General features: G+C 43.1%; 1 protein-coding gene across 6 annotated transcripts in view; it reads right to left on the reverse strand.

The window, feature by feature from the left end:
- Positions 1 to 23,494, reverse strand: part of LOC147723120 (rho GTPase-activating protein 28-like) — a 1,353,671-nt gene that overhangs the window by 267,778 nt on the left and 1,062,399 nt on the right. For all 6 annotated transcript variants that reach the window (XM_086965471.1, XM_086965470.1, XM_086965472.1 and 3 more), the window contains one exon: positions 20,928 to 21,145. In XM_086965471.1, coding sequence (XP_086821597.1) covers positions 20,928 to 21,145 — 218 coding nt within the window. The remainder of the gene's footprint in view (positions 1 to 20,927; positions 21,146 to 23,494) is intronic.

Raw genomic sequence — 23,494 nt, forward strand, 5'->3', positions numbered from 1 at the left:
CCACTTTGTTGCCAATGCCTTCTGTACAGCCTAGTGATATACACAATTGTATTTTCACCACTGAAGAACAAACTACGGGTCGAGTGGATCTTACAATACTCCTTTGTCTGATGCCCAGGGGGAATTGTATGTAGATGGGTCGTGCTTTAAATTACCTGATGGTACCACAACTGCAACTTACGCCATTACTACGCTGCACACAATTGTGGAGATGGATCGAATCCCCTATAAGTCTGCACAAGCTGCAGAACGTATTGCACTCCTGAGAGCTTGTAAGCTTAGCCAAGGACTGTCTGTAAATATCTATACAGACAGTCAGTATGCCTTTGGAGTTGCACATAACTGTGGATGCTTGTGGCAGGAAAGGGGTTTCTGATGTCACACGGAACAAAGATTCAACATGGAGAATTAATTCAGTATTTATCGACTGTATTAACTTTACCAAAGCAGGTGGCTATTGTTAAGTGTAGCACACACCAGAAAGTAGTAGATGATGTGGGAAGAGGCACGTAAACAACAAGGAAAAATGTATGTAATGTATTCCTCTGCAGAAAAAAATTGGGATGTAAACGAAGAAATTAGAGAGATTCAACAGATGGCAACAAAGGAGGAAAAAGAACAATGGGAAAATACAGGAATATTGGACAGTGAAAATTGTTGGAGAAAAGGGCCAGATGGGGACAGGTGGAAATTACCCAGTACTTATGTATTACCGTTTGTCACTATGACACACGGCCTAACACATGTTAGCGCAAAAAGTATAGCCACTCAGTTAGAGCAAGTATGGGAGTATCCAGATATAAGAAAAACAGCTGAGCGTCATGTTAGACACTGCATTATCTGTTTGCAACTCAATCCGGGGAAGGGAGTGGCTACCCCAAAAAGGAGGGTTCTCTCCACCTAGTGCACCATTTGAAGTACTGCAGATGGATTTCATTGAACTAGAAAGATGAAATAACCTTAAGTAGGCCCTGGTTATCGTATGTGCATTCAGTAAGTGGGTGGAGGCATATCCTACAAAAGATAATACTGCACTCACCACAGCTAAGATTATTTTAAAAGAGTATTTCCCTAGGTTTGGGATTTGTTGAATTTTATGGAGTGATAATGGACCTCATTTTATTGCACATTGTTAGATTTGGGGGTCTCTAGTTGGCAGAGGTAGGTACCGTTGACAAATTGGGACCCTTGCCTCTAGTCAGGGTAAGGGGGTACTCTCCTAAAATAACCCCTGCTCACCCACTTGGTAGCTTGGCACGAGCAGACAGGCTTATCCCAGAGGCAGTGTGTAAAGCATTTGTGAAAACATACAGTAACCCAGTGACAACACTACAGATGGACACCACACCAGTTGTATATTACAAATAAGTATTCTTTATATAGATTTAACACAAGACCACAAACGCCAACAATCCAAAATACAGTACTTACAATGGTAGAATTAGCTTAGTTCTCTTTAGATGTTAAAATGTGACACTTTGAGTTCAATGTACCTTAGGATGTGTAACACTATACAACGAAAGTGTTGCAGGGAAGGTAATTAGTCGGTTCCATACACGCAGGAACGGTGATGCGTCGGTTTCTTACTGCTCTTCCGCGGCAGTGCGACCCGCAACACCGTGATGCGATGAAGATCCAGTGCAATGAAAACAAAGATGGCGTCTTCTTCTGGATGCGACAAAATGCGTGCATGCCCGACGGCCATGCAGCGACTCAACGATTCTTCTGAGCCGCGACAGGCCCTGCGAGGCGCTTCGGCGATGCGATGCGACAACTACAGTGGCAACACCCTTCTTCAGTGATGCGACGACAGTGGCGACACGCTTCTCCGGTAATGCGAGACGCTTCGGCGATGCGATGCGACAGCTGCAGCGGTGACAGCCTTCTTCAGTGATGGGACAATAGTGGCTGCCGTGGCGAGACGCTTCTCCGGTGGTGCGAGATGCTTCTGCAATGTGAAGCGACAGCTGCAGCGGCGACACCCTTCTCCAGTGATGCAACGACAGCGGCTGCGACATGCTTCTTCCTCGTGAGTCGCGTTTCCAGCTCCTTGTGACACGCAGTCCCTCAGAAAGCCCAACACAACTGCAGGCACTTCCAAAGAACTCTTGGGGAGCTGGTTGGTGAAGTCTGTTGTCCCTGAGACTTCAGCAGGAGGCAAACTCTTTCTCAAGCCCTTGGAGATCCTTCACAAGTTGATGAAAGTACACACAAAGTTCCTCTCTCCTCTCTTTGGCAGTTAGGCAACGACTGCAGGCCAATCCCCCAAGCAGCACTTTAGCTTAGGGATAGTCTATCCTCTCTGGTTCCTCTCCTCAGCAAAGGTTTCTTCTTGTTTCCCAAAAGTGATCTAAAGTTCTGGGGTCTGGGTCCCCATATTATTACTAACAATTCTCTTGTCTCTGGAGGCAGAGAGTGTCTGTGCCTAGTCCAAACTAGTTTTGTGCAGTCCTGGAGCACTTTGTTGTCAAGACTCCTTCTTTTCTTTGACAGTGTGGGCCAGGTACATCAGACGCACCACAGGGGGTGGAGCCAGCATTTTGGAAGGCAGGCTCAGCCCTATTCAGGTCCCAGGTGCAACTCCTCCCACCCATCTACATGCAGATAGCTCTATTCAACCCTGTGCTGACTCACCCTGTCTCCTGGAATCGCCCAGCTCCTGTCACAGACAAGGAATACACAACCTAACAGAGACAGGCTTGGATAGTTAGGCAAGAAAATACCTACTTTCTAAAAGAGGTATTTTCAAACACAGAAAGTTAAAACTAACTTTACTAAAAGATGTATTTTATCCTTCTGAGTTCAGGCATACTAAACTCGAATTTCTACCTAGTTCCCAGAGTCAGGATTATAAGGTGTAATAATCAAACTGCCCATTCTGGCCTATGGGGAACAGGTAGCCTTGCAATAATGAAAAACAAAAATGGCTGTAATTCACTATTAAGACATGCCACACACACCAGGGCATGTCCTACCTTTTACCTACAATGCACCCTGCACTTGAGCCTACCATAGGGGTGACTAATATGCAGAAAAGGGAAGGTTTAGGGATTGGCAAGTGGGTACACTTGCTCAGTCAACAAGGCAGTACCAGACTGCACAAAGGCTCTACAATGACAGACCTGAGACACACTTTTTCAGGCTGCTTCTGTGGGTGGCACAACCAGTGCTGCAAGCCCGTCAGCAGCATTTGGTTTACAAGCCCTGGGCACACTCAGTGTACTGTACTAGGGTCTGACAAGTAAACCAAACCAACCAATCATGGATCACTAATCCATACATCAATTTACGTTAGGGAGAACATATGCACTTTAACACTGATCAGCAGTGGTAAAGTGCCCAGAGTCATAAAACCAACAAAAACAGGTCAGACAAAATACAGGAGGAAGGCAAAAAGTTCAGGGATGACCCTGCAAAAAGGGACAAGTCCAACACACATGTTAATAAATTAATTACTGAGAGTTTGGGCATACGTCAGCAATTTCATGCCGCTAATCATCCACAATCTGCCGCTTTGGTGAAATGTTATAATGAGACTTTGAAACTTAAATTGGCTTAAGTGCAGGCCTCGACGGGGCTTAAGTGGCCCGATGCTTTGCCACTGGCTTATGTTCACACGAGCAGTGGCACATAGCAAGCCTGGCCTTACATCTTATGAGGTGGTATTTGAAAGGCCAATAAATGTATGGGGTCCCCCACATCCTAAGAAAATGAGAGAACTTGAGTATCTTATTCTGTTAGATTACATGAAGGAACTTACAGACAATCTCTCTTTTATTCATCAACAGGTGCGAGACTCAGTTCCTGACAATTCTGAAGGTCCTGGGCACTCGTTACAGCCCAGTGATTGGGTTCCAACACAAAATTTACAGCGTTCGATGAACTTGGAACCTTGTTGGAAGGGGCCTGAGCAAGTCATCTTGGCAACACGAATAGCAGTCCGAGTTACAAACAGAAGGAGTTGGACACATGACTCACACTGTAAAAAAGTGCCAGCCGATCTGACTCAGATTACAGAAACCGAGAACGCAGGAATTGCAGACAATATTCTCAGCAACGAAGAATAGACGGATCATTACTTTCCCACACCTGAAGAATTGCTTTTCACTGATCCAACGATAGCTGGAAGAGAGCGGTACAATCTGAGACCTCGTGTTACCCACTGAACGAAGGACTTTGAAAAGAGGGTGAGGCGAGTTTGTTCCGGTTAGAGGGCCTACTTGGAAGGAGACTGTGCTGCAGAGGTGGCCGAAATAGGTTTGGTGCGGTTTGTGGCGTGGATAGTCTGAATCCGTGGAAGAACCCACATGTCTGAACTACAAAATGAGCTGTGGCAAAATCATCCATCTTACAGTATTCGAATGGAAAGAATTTGAGGGTTTTTGGTACAGAAAACCCCGGACACTATTTGATTGATTATCAATCTACTTTGCCCAGGACTGGAAGAAGAGTCAGAACTTTCCATTCTTGGCCAAGGAATCTGATCAGGAGTAAGATAGCTGTTGTTTGCCTTGGCTCAGAGCTTCAGTTTCCTGACTTTACCCCAAGAGGATTTTATAGGGGACCCGAATTACATCAGTTGAAATAAGCAGTATATCTAACAATCCTTGAAGCTATAGGGAATGAGTTAGTGGACAATTTTTCCTGAGTACTTGCTGTATTGACTTCCTTTTTTTATTTGATATTATTGAACTGCAAGCCTTCAACAATTTTTTTCTTTATTGTTTAGTTTGGACTTTGTTGAGGTGAATAAGTGTTGTTTAATTCAAATGTTTGCTTTCCCTCTAAAATTCCCCATTGACTGATACAAACATTGGACATAAACCATTGACTCTTTTGGAAAAAAAGAACATTTTGTGCAGCATTTTAAAAGCCACAATACAGTTAAGAACATTGTTGGTTTTTGCTTGCTAAATATGGAGGAAGAACACCAGGATATTCAACACCTCATGTCGAGAGAGAAAAAACGAAAACGGATGTCGATCTGTTTAGCAGCAAGTTTAATTTGTTTTATAGGAATTTGTGCAATAGCTGGGTTTGTACATGTGAAATTTCCTGTGCATACCCTTGTATCCCAATCTACACCATCCAAACATTACCATTTCACACTGTCACCGATAGATGAAAAACATAGACTTTCTTGCAAGAATAATTCATTTATTCAAATGTTACAATACACCCATAGCATTACTAACGTTTTGAATTGCTGGGTTTGCGAATTGTTACCTGCACACCAGGGTGCAGGAGGAACTCCTCTCATTCCACTCCATTTCTCCCACAATGGTTCTTGTTGTGCTTGGTTTGCACTTGTGTGGGCGGCAAAAATTAGGGGCATTTCTAGGGCTGATGCAGGGGGTCTTAATAAGAAACTGAATACAGTATGTTATCCAGATGATGATGGTATTCCGCAAGCAAAGGTATCAGAATGGGAAACTGAGGAATATGCTAGAGGTACCTCTGTCACGAGATATGTATTTGCAAGGACACGGACCAAACTAGAGAAAGGATTTCCTATTATAACAGTAACAGACACACGTTCCCCTACGTGTAAAAAATGTTGGTCCCATTTTTGTAGGTAATAGTGACTGTAATACTGTATTGACTATAACAGGTCTGGTTCTTAGTAGTTTTCTAGCATCCCATAATACATATTTTATTTGTGGGAATAAGGGTTATTGTTACTACCTCCAGGATGGTCAGAGATATGTTATATATCTTCCCTCCTCCCTTCATTTAGCTCCAGCTTGTTATCATAAGACAGGACTATCGCCTCTCAATCCTTTATTAACTCGGACCAAGAGAATGATAGATATCAAAGCAGTGGATCAGACTGACACCTCATTGCAAGAATATGTTGATGTAAACTTGGGTATGTTTTTCTTCATTGGTCCACCCCTTAATACTAGAAACATACGAAGTCTCACTAGAGTAGTTGAAGCAGTAGTTAATCATACTACGACAGCTCTAGGTAACATCACTGAGGAACTCTAGGCGGCAAGGCGTGTAGTTTTGCAGAATCTTATGGTTCTGGATGTTATTCTTGAAGATTGTGGAGGTACATGCCGAATTATCGGTGCCAGTTGCTGTGTTTATATACCAAACAATGCACCTTCCGTTTATCAGACCATTTCTAAATTACATACAATAGCAGCCGATATACACCAAGACACTGGAACAAGGACCTGGTCTAGTTGGTTTTGGGGTATTGTTATGTCGTGGGGATGGAAATGATTTATTATTGCATCCTGTATAGTAGGTGTTATTCTAGGATGTTGCCTTTGTATTCAATGTATGCCTATTATATGTCCCCTCTATACTTCTTTATGCATGTCCTGTATCCCTAAGAAAGTGGATTCTCGTGATGCTAATAAGCAGCTTATGCTACAGCAACAAATAGATGAATTTATGAAAATAGATACAGAAAGCTTGAACGATGCAGATAGAACACCTTCAACTGTTGCAGTATAATGTTGATTTGGTTCTTTATTTTTCATGTATTCTGTATTTCCAAAGGTTTTTTTTATATATATGTTTAAAATATATTCTTGATTGGACAAAATGTATTTAGCAGAGGCTGAAAGGAGGGACTGCTAAATGGTAAAAAAGAAATATCTTGTTAAATTAGCCTCTGCTCTCAGCCTTTTTGCCTACCAGACCATTTTGTGTTTCTGCGGGGACTCTGGTGAAGTTAGAAGTTACGTGTTCACTGAAAGCTGGTTGTATTGATAAGCCTCGCAGCCCAGCCCTGCCGAAGGGCCTACGTGCACAGATGTCTAATCTGTTAGCCCACCAACGCCTGTAACCTCCCTTTCCTATCTACAAAAATGACGTAGGTAGGGGTTTATCAGGATTCAACAGTTCAGCATGTAAGCATTGTGTAAAGGGTTGCAGAAGGGGTAGTGTAAGTGTTATGTAAAAATGCTAAAGAAGGTTATGTAAAGTGTGATGTAACCATGACAAAGGGGGTTTTGGTGAAATCCTATGGTACCCAAGATGTATAAGAGGCAGGTCTCACACTGTTCTAGTTTATTACCTCTCAGGCACTTGTAGTGTCTGTATGATGGAGCTATCTCATGAGATTTAACCTCATCACTGCAGCGCGAATTCCGCCGCAGTGCTGAAGATTCTTATCGCGGGCGTGGTCATGACGGCTCCCGGCCGTCATCAGCACACGCCCACCGTGACTCATGACGGCCAGGATCCGTCATCAGCGTCGAAGAGGATAATAAACTTGTGTTTTGTTCCATTCCACTGTCGATCCTCATTTACTGAACCCGTAGACAAGAGAGTGTCCCTGCACCGTAGAGACTAATAGGAATCTCACTTCTACAAGAGAAGCATCTAGCAGCACTGTCTAGAGGACTTAGAATAAGGAATTACTGACAGGACCAGAGAAACAGCTAGCAGCACTATCTAGAGGACTATGAATGAGGAATTACCACTGGGACCAGAGAAGCAGCTACAGCACTGGCTGGAAGACTGAGAATGAGGAATTACGACTGGGACCAGAGAAGCAGTTGCAGCACTTTCTAGAGGACTAAGAATGAGGATTTACCATTGGGACCAGAGAAGCAGCTACTTGCATTGGCTAGAAGACTATGAATGAGGAATTACTACTGGGAACAGAGACAGCAGCTGCAACACTACCTAGAGGACTAAGAAAGAGGAGTTACCACTGGAAACAGAGACACAGCTGCCATATTTGTGACCATTTAAAAAACAAGATCTACAGCCCTGTTTGAAGAAATGGAGCGAGTGAAACATATTTAATGCTAAAAACAAAGAACTGGGTGAAAGGGAACTAGTGAGTAAATTCAAATGTCTAACATTCTAACTTCGTTACTGCGCTGATCGATCCTGATTGACCCAGACTCTGTAGATCATAAGGGAAAGCTAAGGTGCGAAGGGGAGAACAAACTGTTAAACAGTGGGTGAGAGGAGAAAGCAGTAACACTGGTCAGCGGCTCGCATTTGCAACATTTCCAGAACAGGAGACAGACAATCAGAAAAATGAGTGAGTAAAACTAACTGAAATGGACAGAAGCAAACCTAGCCCTGTAACAGAACCTGTCACTATGGGAGAGAACAACAGAACAAAAGGAAGGACGAATGGGAATTTAGGAAGGCACCCGCAACAACCAATGACAAGCGATGGGCCAGCAGGAAGCCCATGTACTGAATACGCCCAGCTAGACTCAACCTCAAAAATAAAAGGGTGATTTAGAAGCTGGCAGAAAAGTTGAATCACTGTATGTCAGCAGTTATTCTGCCTCCTTAAATGAGTTGTACCCCCTCCCAAAACCTCATCTCAATGCCAGCGGTTATTTTGCCCGATTAAGTTAGTTATATCCCCTCCCAAAACCAAACCTCAATGAGAGGTGGGGGGGACCGTTAGGTTTCAACAATGGGACTTAACCAGGCCTGCAGATGAAAACCTCTTCCTACTAACCCTCAACTACAGGGATGCGAAAGCATATTGATCATCTGCCAGAACAGCCAGGCGAAGTATGGTGGTGCTGGTGGTAAAAACATTAATGGGCCCATGAGCAGGGAGAAAACTGCCTGTGTGTGTAGGCTACTTAATTCTTGTATTTACAAACCAATGCGACCAAGTTTGATAGTTTGTTCTGAAATATAAAACCCAAATAATTGCCAAATGGTCAAAATGGCATGACGGATGATCACCATTACACTTCTAGCAAAAGTATTATGAGAGCATCAGTAGAAGCACTTTTGATCAAGCAATCCCTACTAATTCGTTTGGATCTCCTTAGTAGGCAGACAATTCTGTATCCTGTAGGTTGAAGCAGTGCACTCCATCAAACCAGTAAAGTAGCAGGCAGCCGCCCTGACCCCCAGTGACAGTGGCGTAGCTAGACCTTTTCCTGCCCGTGGCGGCCCTTGCATTTGCAGCCCTATGAGAGCTGCATGTACAGGGTGGGTGCTGTGACTGGCGATTCCTGAATGTGCTGCCCCACAACAGCCGAAGGTAAGAGTGAGGGTGAGGCCTCCGCTCCCCAAACTCATGCTGCCAGTGGCGTACCGCCCCCTCCATCCCTCCCCTTTGCATGCCACTGCCCATTGAAGAAAACATCCTCTTATCTACTACCCAGTCCTTTCCTAAGATAATATCACTTCTAAGAAAGATATTTGAACAAAGACCCTTTACCACTTTACATTCTGTCAACAAATGTAATGAGACGACATTCCCTTCTCTGCATCTGTACAATTCATTTCACCTATTAAACTCAAACTAGCTAATGTACTGGGAGAGCAATATAACCTTAACATGATATTCTGTCAACCCACATACAATCGTAAATCAGGCCCAAAACTCACCAGCCTCCTTAAAGCCACTCTACCTCCGCTAAAATAATCATACACTATAAATCAGTGTTTCCCAAACTGTGAGTAGCAGCCGAATTTCGGTGGGTGCCCTAAATCTAGGAAATAAATAAAGGTGCCTTTAAATTCTGTATTTCTGTGTCACATTTGCTGTGCTTCAAAAACAGAGGTCAAATATCAGGCTATGTCTTCAGCTGCTTTTCAACCTCCTCTCACTTTGCAGTCAGATAAATAAAAATAAAGTGAATTATGTGGCAATCCTACTGCGGATACATGAAATGTGAAAGCAAAGCTGGAGGATATAATAGAATATAATTGTTTTCCAACACACAACCAAATCTAAATAACTATAAATGAAAAGCACACATTCAGCAGATAGGAAAGCAAAATTAAGTTTGTTTTTTTATATTCTCAAGTGCTATGTAAAGAATTTTGTAGGATCAGAACTAATCAAGACACTTTACTTGGTGATGCACACATAATAAATATTTACTGAAATATGATTTCCACACATCATCATTTGGTGCAACATAGTTTTATTCATAAAACTGTATGGCTGAGGAAATTCAGTGATGATTTAATTGGAAAATGTGCTGTCCACAAATAACAATGTGCTACCACATGATACATTATTATATTTAAAATCACCTGCCTCACGTCCAATAAAGTTAGGTGGGTTGCGAAAGTTTGTTGTACTAAAAAGTGGGTTGTGGTTCTAAAACATTTGCGAAGAACTGCTCTAAATCTCAATCTACTTTATTGGTAAGTCTGTCCTGGGGTATTTCCCCTGCATGAGTTTTGCAATTTTAGAAACTAAGCAAAGATCCAACTTAATTCTCCACAAGTTCCATTTTTGCTTCCTTCTATAGAACCTCCTCAAGTTCAAATCTACCCTAATCTTTCCCACTCCACTCCAACTACCCCAATCAATCATACTTCATTCCACCCCAATCAACTTCACCAACCCACTCCACTCTACTTGAATCTACCCCACTCCACTCTCTACCTCAATCTACCCCACTCCACTGCCATCAATCTCACTCTACTCCAGTCTACCCCACTCTACCCCAATCCACCCCAATCCTCTACAATCTACCCAATTCCAATCTACTCCCCCCACTCCAATCTACCACACTCCAATCTTCCCCAATATACTACAGACCCACTCCACACCAATCTACACCACTACACACTCCACACCAATCTACACCACTCCACAATCTACACCAATCTAAAGAGTGTGTTATCATTTGTGGCTGTTCTAGCTCTGCAAAGCCCGACTAGTTCATCAGGACAAAAGAGCAATTAATTCCCTTGATACAAACTACTTGCTTAATGATGCATTCCGAACTCCATGAAGTCAAAATTAAAAAAATGCCAGGCTTGTGAGAGACAATTTTGCTGTTTATTTTACCTTCACACAATTTACTTGGTTGGGGCTCGCTCGGGACCTCCAGGCGGCTCCGAGCCTGCAGGTGCAGGTAAAACCCCATGAGAACTTGCTTGTAAAGTTTATTTATTTATTTATTTATTTATGAAGCTTGTAGAGCGCACAGCTACCTCCGGCGGAGGTGTCCCGGCACTAGGATTACATGATTGTCCCCATAAAGAGTAACCAGAATCATATCCCACAGAGGGATTAGGAGAGTGCGAGGATCTGACAGTGCCAAGCCCTAACGCTTAGTGAACAACCAGGTCTTGAGTTTGCGTCGAAAGGCTGGCTCAGATTCGCAAAACCTGAGATCAAGGGGGAGGCTGTTCCAGAGCTTGGCGGCACTGTAGTGCTGGAACACTGTAGACATTAATGTAGAGTCAAAGTAGACTTTTGAGTCAGGTTCTAGTAATGGGCGTTATCCTGGATGGTGCCTGTAGTGAATGCAAAATACCACCTTCGCTGGGAGCGAGGAGGGAGTGGGACCCAGGGATCTTCAAAAGAAACACTAGAACTCTTGACTTCAGCTGGACTATGTAGTTCTTTGTAAATGCTGTACTTTTCCTTTGTGTTATTATCAGTAGAAATAAAATATGTATCTTCTATTGCTGTTGTTGCTTGCATTTTGAGTTGCGAGCCTGCGTTAATTACATGTATCTACATGTATCGTTCATAAATTCGAATATTGCCTGACGTTAGTATTACTCCTAATGTTTGGGAGACTTACTGATCTTAAACTGCTCAACAGATATATTAGAACATTAGAATTTTGACAGGTTCAATGAAGAGACATGAGTGTTATGGGCCAATAATAACTGGTACAGACCTTCTGGCCAACAATCCAATACTTCTGTTTCTTGCTGTTTATTCTGTAACATTCTGCCCTCTGTGTTTTGAATGTTCCAATGGCTTTACTGCCCTTCTCCTTCGGCTAATCCGGTTGTTAAATGCTCTATGTCTCACGTGGCTTAGACCTGTATCCCGGAAAGGGGCACTTAACAAACGGTATAGCCTATGGTCGAGGGCTTTAATCACGCACTATGTTACTTGGATAGGAATTTATTATCTGTGCTCTTTGAGCTTGTGCTCACTTATTCAACAACAAAAAAGAAAACGTCAGGACGCTGGCGTAATGACAGGAGCTGCCGACTTTGGAGCTGGGTAACTAGGTCCGCGTCTTGGTGTCGGCTCAACATCTTGTAATGTATGGAGCAGGGGTCTCCAACGTGTTCTGTGATAACAGCTACTTATGTTCATTGAAAATTATCCTGAGCTATTAATATAATAAGCATTTTAATAGTGACCACATCCGACAAGATACACGAATAGCCACCACACGCAAGATTATCAGCAGTGATCACATCAGAGCATTAGGCTGGATTGCCAGCAATAACGTAAAAAAGAAAAGATTTATCGATGTGGAATGCTTTTACATGGATCACATGTAAGGGCTACAGCTGCAATGCCGCTGGCACCAAAGCAATTGTATGAGTAAAAAGCCTCCCCAATGCTTCACGGTCTATCACTCAAATTCCAGCTTTAAATACATTTTGGAAATTTTAACATTTTTCTCCAAATATCAGAATTTGCGTTTTGAAAATACACACATTTTCTCTCAAATACACACTTTTCAGTTATGGTATACATATATGAATTCAACAAGCTTAAAGTTTTTATTTCAGTGGGCTGGGCCACATACAGGAGAGCTTCTTACAGGTTGCTGGGGAGCTGACAGAAGGATGAGACCTCTGGTATGCAAGAGTCGTACGCATGTTTTTTTTTGTTTATGAATTACTCATTGAAGCTGTTGCTGGACTTAACTGATGGATTGCATTTTGGCATTGTAAACCGAAAGTTAAATACCACATCAAACACAGGAGACATCTGCCTTTTGTTTCAAACGCCAGATCTGTTTGACTTTATACAAGTGCCCGCAGAGCAGTTAGTGCACTCAGCTGGATTTGTGCTGTGGGAGGCGGGGGATGTTGCTTTAAATCTTCCCGTTTATTGGGCAGGCACTCAGACACAACTGACTTTATTTATTACTTTAAACTAATAATTTATAAAGCGAGGAGTCTCGTCTCTGCCCTACCAGGAATTAATTAACAACGGTCCATGGGTCGCTTCAAAAATGTTTCCACTAAAATCATTAATAAGTTGTGCTCCATGTTGTTTTTGGGCCAAACCAATTAAAATGTGAACAAGCATTGACAAAGCCAATTGGTCTGGAATTAATATGCTAGTGCATGTAAACACAGGCATGCTCATTTGCGCATTTGTCCACGCATTAGCACTGAGGAGCCAATCGAGGTAGAGGCAAGAAATCTAAAAGAGTCCCTCCTGCATTGCAATATGTGCATATTATTGGAGGCAGAAGCATACACTCAAACTGTGACACGTCTGGAAGGAACCAAAAGAAGATTAGCAAAGTCTCAGGAAAATGACTGAAAGAGGCTGGTAAAAAATACGACTGGTTGAAATGGTCGGACCAAAAGCACAATGTATGCACATAGAAAACAGTTAATTTATGTAGACTGCTGCTGTGCTTAATTTTTAAAGAAGAAACGGAGGGCCTCAAAGATTTGCCCAGAAGCCCGCAGCCATCACTACCGAATATCAGATATGCCAAACTCCATGCTGCTTTCCTCTGCCAACATACACTGACTGCCTCTTTATCTAATGGCAGATCTAACATCAAATCTAGATAAGATACCATCCCATCCACCTAAACTTGGCTCCTTTCCGCTAACTCATCTATCCTATGCGGATGACGTGGTACTGTTGAACCTAACGAAGATTGGCATCCAAAGGTTATTAGTAGGGCTGGCAGAATTTATAACAAATAATAACCTGGAGATAAACACAACAAAAACAAAAACAATGCTTATTACCAGGCGGCGGATAGCCAGCCCATACATCTACCTGGATGGAACAAAGCTAGAGGCCGTGTCCAACTTCAAGTACTTGGGCTTCTACTTTGATAATCGACAAAGCCATCAGCAGCAAATGTCGCACATTGCTCAGAGATCAAACTCTCTCTCATTCGCTTTTAGATCTTTGGCCAAAAGCTCACGGGGCCATCATATAAACCTCTGTTGGCAACAATAAAAGCAAAAGTTCTTCCAACCCTGTCATATGGCAGCGCAGGATTGCATGGGAAGGATGCGGACCTGCTTAACAAAATACAGACAGCTATCTTCAAATCCACCTTCCAAACACAACAGGGAGCTTCACCAGCTCAGACGAGGTTAGAATTTGGAATAATAATTGAAATACTGGGAAGAAAATACGCAAATATCAAGTACTGGTATACACAAAAACAGAATACGTCTGCCTCGGAACTGCACCAAGCACTATGGGAAGAAATAAGATCAGATGCTAAGTCCCCATATAATCAGTATCTTGAAAAGGCCATAACTGAGACTGGAACAAGAAAACGTTGGGAACTCAATCTGCCTTACCCGGCGTTTAAACACGCTATAAACAAGTCGACAAAACTCCATTCCCTCTTAGTTGATAAAGCGACGTTCAGTAGCAGAAAACACGCATGGATGGTCATATCAAACTACAAAACACTCGTGGCAGCCCCATACCTAACAATCACATTCCCAGCTCATAGAAAACAAAAATTAATGGGACTCCGTTTGGGGAAACTTCCATCGATTATGGACCAACCAATCTGGGTGCACGACGGACCCAAAATATGTAGACTATGTGGGAAGAGCAATGAGGACTTTATTCATCTTGTCTGTATCTGCCCGAACCTAGCTCAAGCTCGAATCTCTCTTTTAAAAAAGTCTATGAACGAGCGGGGCATAAGAACGTGCCATTTGCAATCATGGCAACCTTAAACCCAACAGACACGCGATTGAACTGTCTACTACTAAAGTTCCTTGCAGCCCACTCCCAAGCGCTAAAACACAACTTGGCACCCTGTCCACAAAAGGATAACACGACAGTGGTAGCTCGGGGAGAGGGCTCTCCGGAACCTAACAGAGGAAAAAAACCAAGAACTTTTGAACTACGGTAGACAGACTGTATTTTAATTTCACTTCATTCTATTTTAAACACTGTACTAGACTGAGAATGTTTTAGAACTTACTAACAGAGATTGCACTTATATATTAAGAAACTGTGGAGAAGTGTGGCTCACTGGTTAGAGCAGGCAGACCCTGAAGCAGAGGTCAGACCCGGGACCAGGGTTCGATTCCCGACGCGGCAGGGTGTTGAGCTCAAATGTCCTCGGACTCGATAATTCTCGCTTCGGTGCCTGACCTAATCATGGGTTCACACTCTGCAACTCTGGGCATTAAGCTTGCTTAATCTCCACAACGGCCCCCCGTGGCGGGATGCCTGGCTTTCACCTTGGGGATGCCCTGTAGGGGCTATCTCACAGGGAAAAACCAGGACGGGTTCCCAAGGCAAGCGCGGAGATACCCCTTCGGGGGTCGATTCTGGCACTACATAAGAAATACAATAATAATAATAACTTTGAAAACATCAGTTGATTCCTTTAAATGTTTTGTTGTGTTTTTAATTAACTGAAACAATAAAAAAATCACATTTCAATTTCTTTATCTAATGCTCTTTTTCATTCCTGTTTTCTCCCACCTGTCACTGTTTTTCTGACTCTCTCTTCCTCCTTGTTTCCCGTTTTCTACTTATCTCTCTGTTGTACTGATGATGTAGAAACATAAGTGCATGTCCCAAAGATTAGTGCTGCTGGGTCCCTCCTGCAACCACCGGCTCAAGTTGAGCAATGGATTATGGGCAGCTACCCTGTCACACCCATTTTGATTCTCTCTTTCAGCCTGAAGTCTTTCTGATCAGGCTACTGCTGAAGGCATTGTAGCAACTCAGCTTCAGACGCATGTGTCCCCCTTTATTTATATGTACAGCACACATCATAAAATCGGATATTTCTCCCAGAGTGTCTCAATACGTTTGGGATGAAGCCTTCATCAGAAAAATATGTATTTCTACTATACAAGGCTCATGCCTCTATTATCAGTGTAAAACAATTGGCTCAGAAAATGTTCAGCTAAGGGGCTTCGAATCGGGAATACACCTTGTTACCACGACGTGCCTCTGGGTGGTGAGGCGAAGGATTTACGTCATCTGGAACTGTCTGCCTGGCACATGCCTATGTTTGAGGACCAAGGTTCCACCCAGGAAGCTTATTTCTTAACTTTTTAACTCTTTAAGGGTGTTGTCTCTCTACTGGTCTTTGTATGACCGCATTCAATGCTGCTAGATCATCTTGCGATGGCCAAATGAGGAACACCTCATCCTTTTAGGGGATTCAGCTGCATTACCAGACATAGGAGAGGGTGTCCGCACAGCCAATGTGCACTGTAAGGTCCTACTCATATGCATGCGTGTGTACATGTGGTTTTTCAAAGTTGGTAGACAAATGTATGCAGGTTCCAGAAAGCCCTTGATCTTACAGGTGTAGGTTTTGAGGCTGGGGGCGTCAGAATCAGATAATGTTTCTTGTCCAACAAGGAAGAAAAGTGAGCCAAACACTTCACTTTAAATGTGTACTGGACAGTAATGACTTCAAGGCCACCAATATTTCATTGTACTTTGCCTGTCTCCAGGTTGAACGCACTTTATGTGACTATGATTTCGCAAAAGTGTGACATTTTCCACATGTGAATTTTCTCATTTAGGAGTCAAAAGTGAGTCCAGTTCAGCGATAGTGGTGGTGCCCGACTAGAGTGGGACTGGAATGGGAAATAGGAGGTCTTTCGATTGCTTTGCAATGCTCATCCTGCCAGTCTGTAGTTTACATGTAGCAAATTGCAAACTCAGCCAACCGTCAATGCTCCTGCCTCCTCCTCCCTCTTTGGCAAAGGCTAGAAGGCTCAAACAGTGTCGGGTGCAAGCAGAGACCTGGGGACACAGAATAGAGCATTCAGGAGGCATTACTGTCCATGCTATCCCTACTGCTCTCTGTGGGCTTCTATTTCCTCACCAGCCCAAGGTTGTCCTCTCCTTTCAGAGATCTAGTGTTGGTATTATATCAGGCCCCGGGCTAACGAGGTGCACCTCAGAACTCTGCCTCATCATTCGGGGAGGCAATATCCTGTGTCCACTTTTCACAGAACAATTTAACAAATGCATGACCCACATCAATCCTGCACCGCTCCTCCACCTTCCTAGAGACATGACCTCCACAGATCCTGCATCCTTCTACCCCAAGACAATATGTTATGGCCTTTCATATTTGATAAACGTTGTAAAATGAATTGTAATCCAGATTTGCAGAGTAGAACATTTTGTATAATGCCACCCAACGTTAAAAACTAGTTGCCAGTATCCATGCCAGTAAACACACAGATTTATCAGTTTACATTTACAGTCTGATTGGATATCTAGCGTGGTAAAAGGAATTCAAATTGCCCCAATTTCTATACATGAGCAGCTGCCAATCTGCATGACACTTCAGAGTCCTATTTAAAGAGTGGTCTCAGGTGATGTCATATTTGGAAAATGAGTGGAATAAGATCGAGAACAGTGTTTGGCAGCTCTTTTTATCCCATTATAAAATCAAGACTACAGACCCCAGAATGCAAAGCAGAGACTTGGGCTGGATGAGCTCCTCGCGCAAGTCTTCATCCAGCAATATTAAGAGCTCTGCTTGTTTTTTTCCTAATGCTGAGTTAGCTAACCTTGGAAGCACTTTTTAGGGGTTAACATCTGCAAAGTAACCCCTAGGTTTACAGCACAGTGCTGATATTATTGAGAGTCGTTTGAAAGAAAGAGTGAGAAAAAGAGGTGAGAAGGGCGAAAAGAGGATCAGAGAGACAAAGACACTAAGAAAGCGAGAGAGAGTGAGCCTGGGAAAAAGACAGGCTAAGTATAAGGGATTGTCCTTGAAGGCTTCCTTTTATGGTACAAAAACTATCTGCTGCATATTTGAAGCTAATCTTTGTCGTGTATGCACAAGTGTACTTTGGAAAGGATGAAGCATCCATCATAAAATGGGCAACATAAGTTGGACAGTGGAAAAGCAACAAGGGCAGTGTTTTAACTGGGGAGTTCACAGTGCTCTACTGTTCTTAAAACACAAAATAAATATACATAAATACCAATAAGATGGTTATAAATATGGATAAATAGCTAGAAACGTAAAAAAATAAATACCATAAAACCAGGAGCCTTAATTATAATGATCTCACTCGTGTGTCCAGTTTCTTTCGCCCCCCTTAACTCCCACACACATTCAGTACCTAATGGTATGGCAAACCACAGATTGTTGGTACTCATAGTAGGCTGGAGATTACTTTCAAGCTGAACTCAAATTACACACTACTTGTTTGCATGAATCTTTATGATACAACATTGGTATACATCATATCAGATTTATGTCTACATCTCTTTGCACCCTCTGTGTGGTCTACTTACAAGGATGCCAAGGACAAATGAGGGTGATAGCTATCAGCTCAAGCTTATAAGCCCACTGCCCCCTCATCCTTTATGATGTAACACAGGTAAACCTCAATCGCAGCCCAATCACTGCTTAATTTGTTCAAATATAAGTGCCAAAGATGAAGGTATCCCTAGAGAGGCAACTGAAGCCAAATGCTTGTGTATATGGCCTGCATGCACTGCTATTATTATTTTTTGCCTATATTAAATTGCTGAAGTAGTGTGTTCTGCTGAAAGTAGGCACATAAGTGCCTATGCCGAGCACCAGCAAACACCAGTACAAATTAAGCGCTGTCCTCAATCGGCACACACATTGTGTAGAAAATGTGGGGAACAGGACAAACAAGGAGAAGGGAATCACTGCCCTTAACGGCCAGGCAAACTACAACTGCTTCCCTTGGATTGACTAGTCACAGGAGGCTTTTCCAGTTATAGCTCTGTTGTCTCAGTCTCCAGACGGTGGGTTCACTGTGATACGTGGATACCTCTATTTTCTAAGGCCTGAAATTTGTGAGATGTGAACTTTCAGATTCTGTGTCACATGGCAGATAGATCTCAACTTGTAAATATATGTAGGTAGAGCATTAACACCACTGTTTATTGACAAAGCCTGCAACTGTGTTACTTGGCAAGGGCGTCGTCAATCCACCACTGTAGCACCTGCAGAGGGGGTGGAGTTCTTAATGGGTCTCTTCTGTCTGCACTGGACAAACAAAGACTAGTACTACACATGAAAGAGTTGAGTGAGTGAAAGGTTGGATGTGTGAGTGAAAGAGCAGATGGGTAGAAGGATGGTGGATAAATGAGTGAAAGGATGTATGTAAGGAAGGATGAATGAACGAGTGGCTGGATTAGTGAAAGGGAGGGTGGATGGATAAGTGAAAGAATGGATGCACAAATGAAAGGGAGGGTGGATGGATGGATGAGTGGAATGAATGGATGATGGAAAGGGTGAATGGATGATGAAAAAGGCTTGATGAGTGATTGGGTGAATGGATGGATGAATGAGTGAAAGGGTGGATGTGAGGATGGATGTGTGAAAACATGGACAGATGAATGAAAGGGTTGGTAGATGGATGAAAGGAAGGATAGATGGATGAGTGAAAGAATGCATAATTGAGTGAAAGGATGAAACTGTGGGGTCTTGAACCCATAACTGTAGCAGCTACAGCGGGATGGAATTCTTGATGGGACTCTTCCGTCTGCAACTTGGAAGACAAGATGGATGGATGAATGTGTGAGTGAAAGGTTGGATGGATGAGGGAGTGAAAGGATGGATAAGTAGAGAGATGAGTGAGTTAAAGGGTGGCTGTAAGGATGGATGAGTGAAAGAATGGGTGGGTTAGTTAAATGGATGTTGAATGCATGGATGAAATGATGGACAGATGGATGAGTGAAAGAATGGATGGATGAGTTAAAGGGAGCATGGGTTGATGGATGGATAGATGAGTGGAAAGGGTGGATGATGATGAAAGGATGTATTGATGGATGATTGAGAGAAAGGATGAATGCCTGAGTGAACGGGAGAGTGGTGATGGATGAAGAGAGAATGGATGAGTGAGTGAAAGGATGGCTGGCTGAGTGAAAGTGAGGATGAATGGCATGAGTGAAAGTGAGGATGAATGGATGGAGTAGCAAAATGATTGACTGATGAATGAAAGGATGGATGGATGAGTGAAAGGGACATGGATAGATAGATTAAAGGGTGGATGGATGGATGGATGGATGGATGGATGGATGGATGGATGGATGGATGGACGGATTAGTGAAAGACTGGATGGCTGAAAATGAGGGTGGGTGAATGAAAAGATGGATGGATGAGTGAAAGAATGGATGGATGAGTAAAAGGAGGACAAAGGATCTACCGATGAGTGAAAGCATGGATGGGTGGATGATGAAAGGGTAAATGGGTAGATGGATGAGCGGAAGGGTGGAAGAGTGAAAGGATGTGTGAAAGGTAGATGAATGGATGGAGTGAACGGATGGATGGACAGATGGATGGATGGATGAGTGAAAGGGTGGATGGAGATGGATGAATGGATGGATGGATTACTGAAAGGACAGATGGGTGAATGAAAGGGTGGATGGGGAGATGGATGAATGAAAAGGTGGATGGATGGATAGGTTTAGAGCTGGATAGATACGTTCAGATATTGATGGGCAGACGGACCGAAGGGTGAAAGACTGAATGATAGATGGAACAATGAATGGATAACAGAATGTAAAGGTGAAATTTTGGACATCAGCAGAAGGATAAATGGATGAATGGATAAATGCTTGGATTTAGGAGACAAGAGAGCTTTTCTGAGGAGGGTCTTCATAACTTGCCCCGTTTGCTTGGTGCCATAAGTGCTTTGGTTCTAAGTAGGGGAGTATTTTAATGTTCTGGCTACTCCCTTGCATTTTGCCATATTGTGTACAAGAAACACTGCCAAAATTTGTGCAAGTCAAAACAGAGAGTTCTGTCTAAAGACTGCAAGCTCTTTTCCGTTTCAGAAATCCTCAGATGTTGCTGTACACAACCACTAAAGTATAGGATAACAGAGAGAAAGCTGGCTACTTCATGCCTATAGTTAATACTAAACAAATGCATGTTTGTACATCTTTCCCCGTCTCCACTTTTACATGTGTTTGTATTTCATTACATTTCATCTTTCTTTATCATGTACATCTTATAATATGGTTCACAGAGAGACAGGCTGTTTGCAATACTTACAGAGGAATCATTGCCACCAAAGATGTCTCTCACGTCCCTCACAGTGTGCTTGTTCTTTTTCCTCATTGTCTGCGTGTATGTGGTGTATCTTTTCTGCACCGCAGCGGCCTGCGTGCGTGTCAGAGTGGACAGCAGTGCTTGTCCAGCCTCCTCACCCGTTCCAGAGATCAACGTCGATAACCCGACCTCCTGCAGCCACTCCGCTTCCAGCTCTCCCTCTGCAAGAGAGCAACGCACCTCTTAATACTTCTTGATTATTTCAATTTTTAGCAACATATTTTCACGCCAGTTGCAGAACATGTCAGTGAGCAAGTAGAAAGTTTAGCTAAAAAAAATATGAAGAGCATTTTACTCATTACAGACTCAAGATATATGCATACAGACCATGTTTGAGTGATATATATGTTTGTGCCCTGATTTACTTGTAAAGCGCTCTGATACCCACGAGGGTCATCTTTGCGGTATATAAAACTATTCAAATCAATAAATAAGAGAGCAAACTGAAAAATTTGAAATTATATTAACTAACGAAATAATGGATGAAGAACAGAAAAGGGAATACAACCGGTGCTTTAAATGGCCTGGTACTCTAAAATACTGAGCACCTGCTCTTCTTTCATTTGAAAGGGGTGTGCATGAACTTCTCAGGAGGTGATCAATACTTACAATGAGGGAGTACCAGCACTTTCTATTAGTAAATAGGTACTCTGGCATAAGAAGTACCTGCATTTTTATATTTCCAATTAAATCCCCGAATAGAACCATTTCACTACTGACGTTAGGGCTCTCTGTGGTCCTAGTGGTGGGGTCCTGTGGGGCAAAACAAAACCAGACTGCAGGGGATATCCGTGTAGAGGGAGTGGGGGAGATGGCTGGATGGCTGCCCACTGGGTGGCTGCTGATAGCATGTACCCATAGGAGGAAGAGGATACCTTTTCATACAAACCTTCTGACTCCTAGAAGCTTCCTCCCCCATTCTCATTAATCTATCATGGGTGATATCAAGAGATTTTCAGAACTCTGGTATGAGCCAAACAGGTTACAAGGCGCTGATGATAAGATACTAGAGAGATGAAGAATGTTGGACAGTGGCCTAGCTTCCATTGGTGCAACAGGTGCAGTGGCAGGGGCCCTCGACAACCCGATTATTGCTGCATTTCACTGTTCAGTCCGTTGTTAAAGGGCCCATTTCCTGCACTAGGGCCCATGACATACTGCCTACGCCACTGATGCTGAATGCCGTTTCTGTCATTCGTACCATCATCTTGAAAGGCATGTGACACATTGTTCCCTCATGCATGCATTCTATGTTCTCTTTAAGATCCTAGTAGGCAGTCACAGTTGGGTCACCAAGGACTACTGTTCCGCCATTTTTTAAAGAAAACTACTGTAGAAATGACTCCCTTTTAGAGACTTGAAAATGACTCCCATTTTGATTACTTGCAAAAAAAATTCTTTCTTGTGGGTCTCCTGAAAATATGGCATAGATTCAGCTTTTATGTACCAGAGTTGGACTTCCTCTTACATGAAGGGCAAACTTCATCCACATGCCCACTACAAAACATGTCCAGTTTTAAGTCACCCTCCTCGGTGTCTCTGGTTGCTTGCTGTGTCCCTAATGGGGTGTTGGGTCGTGCCCACGAGAATTGCCTGTCTGGCCAAAGAGGCATCATCAACATCTGTTTACTCTATTGGATAATTAATATTTTCGAGAACTAAATAAAACATGCATTGCCATGGGCAAAAAGTCGCACTTTTATAATGCAAGTGTCAAGCTTTTGTCATTGCCAATTTGTGTTTGTAAAGCATAGTTTAGATGCTCCTTAATCTTACCCCTGCAAAAATATACTGCTGATCTGCTTTTACAAACAAGCTGGGAGGGATGGAAAGCAACATAGAGAGCATGGTGGTGAGGAAATGAAAATGTTTTTGTTATTCTGTTTGTGCAATTGTGTTATGTAATTAATTATTTGCTTATTGTCTTCTCAAGAAGCAGGCTGTGGAAAGTTTAATTCCTCTACAGTTAGGCCTTGCTCTGCTAATAAATACACTGTTCTTATTAGCGCATACCTTACCCACTTGACAGAGGTCTGCTCCCACTAGTCTAGGGATGATTTCGGGCAGAACGACCTTGCCAGAGAGATAGTGTGTGCCCGGTCTCAGGATCAAAACTTTTCCTTCTGTACCTCCTTTGTGTAGCTGCCTGCATCTGGAAATTTCCTGTCTGGGTGTGTCTTCATTGGTTCTGAATCATACATAATGTATCACCATGTTTTCTGATGACAGTCTTCTCTGCAGCACCCCTAAGTGACTGGGCAGACGGGGCTCGCTTGAGTGTATCTGAATAAACACATACCTGGTTTGTATTCTCTACTGTCTGACCGACTCTTCATTTGTATGGAAGGCTGAGAGGTGGTCGCGGGTGACCCGGGTGGCCCTAATCGGATCACTTCCTTCAGTTGGTGCCAGAACAGGGACCTCATTGGGCGAGCGGCCCATTCCCTCCTGAGGACGGGCGGGGAGGTCGAGGCCACAGTCGGGTTGTACAGACGGATCAGGGATCCCTG

The sequence above is a fragment of the Lissotriton vulgaris genome, chromosome 4_1 (assembly GCF_964263255.1).
Source record: "Lissotriton vulgaris chromosome 4_1, aLisVul1.2, whole genome shotgun sequence".
Classification (NCBI taxonomy): Eukaryota; Metazoa; Chordata; class Amphibia; order Caudata; family Salamandridae; genus Lissotriton; species Lissotriton vulgaris.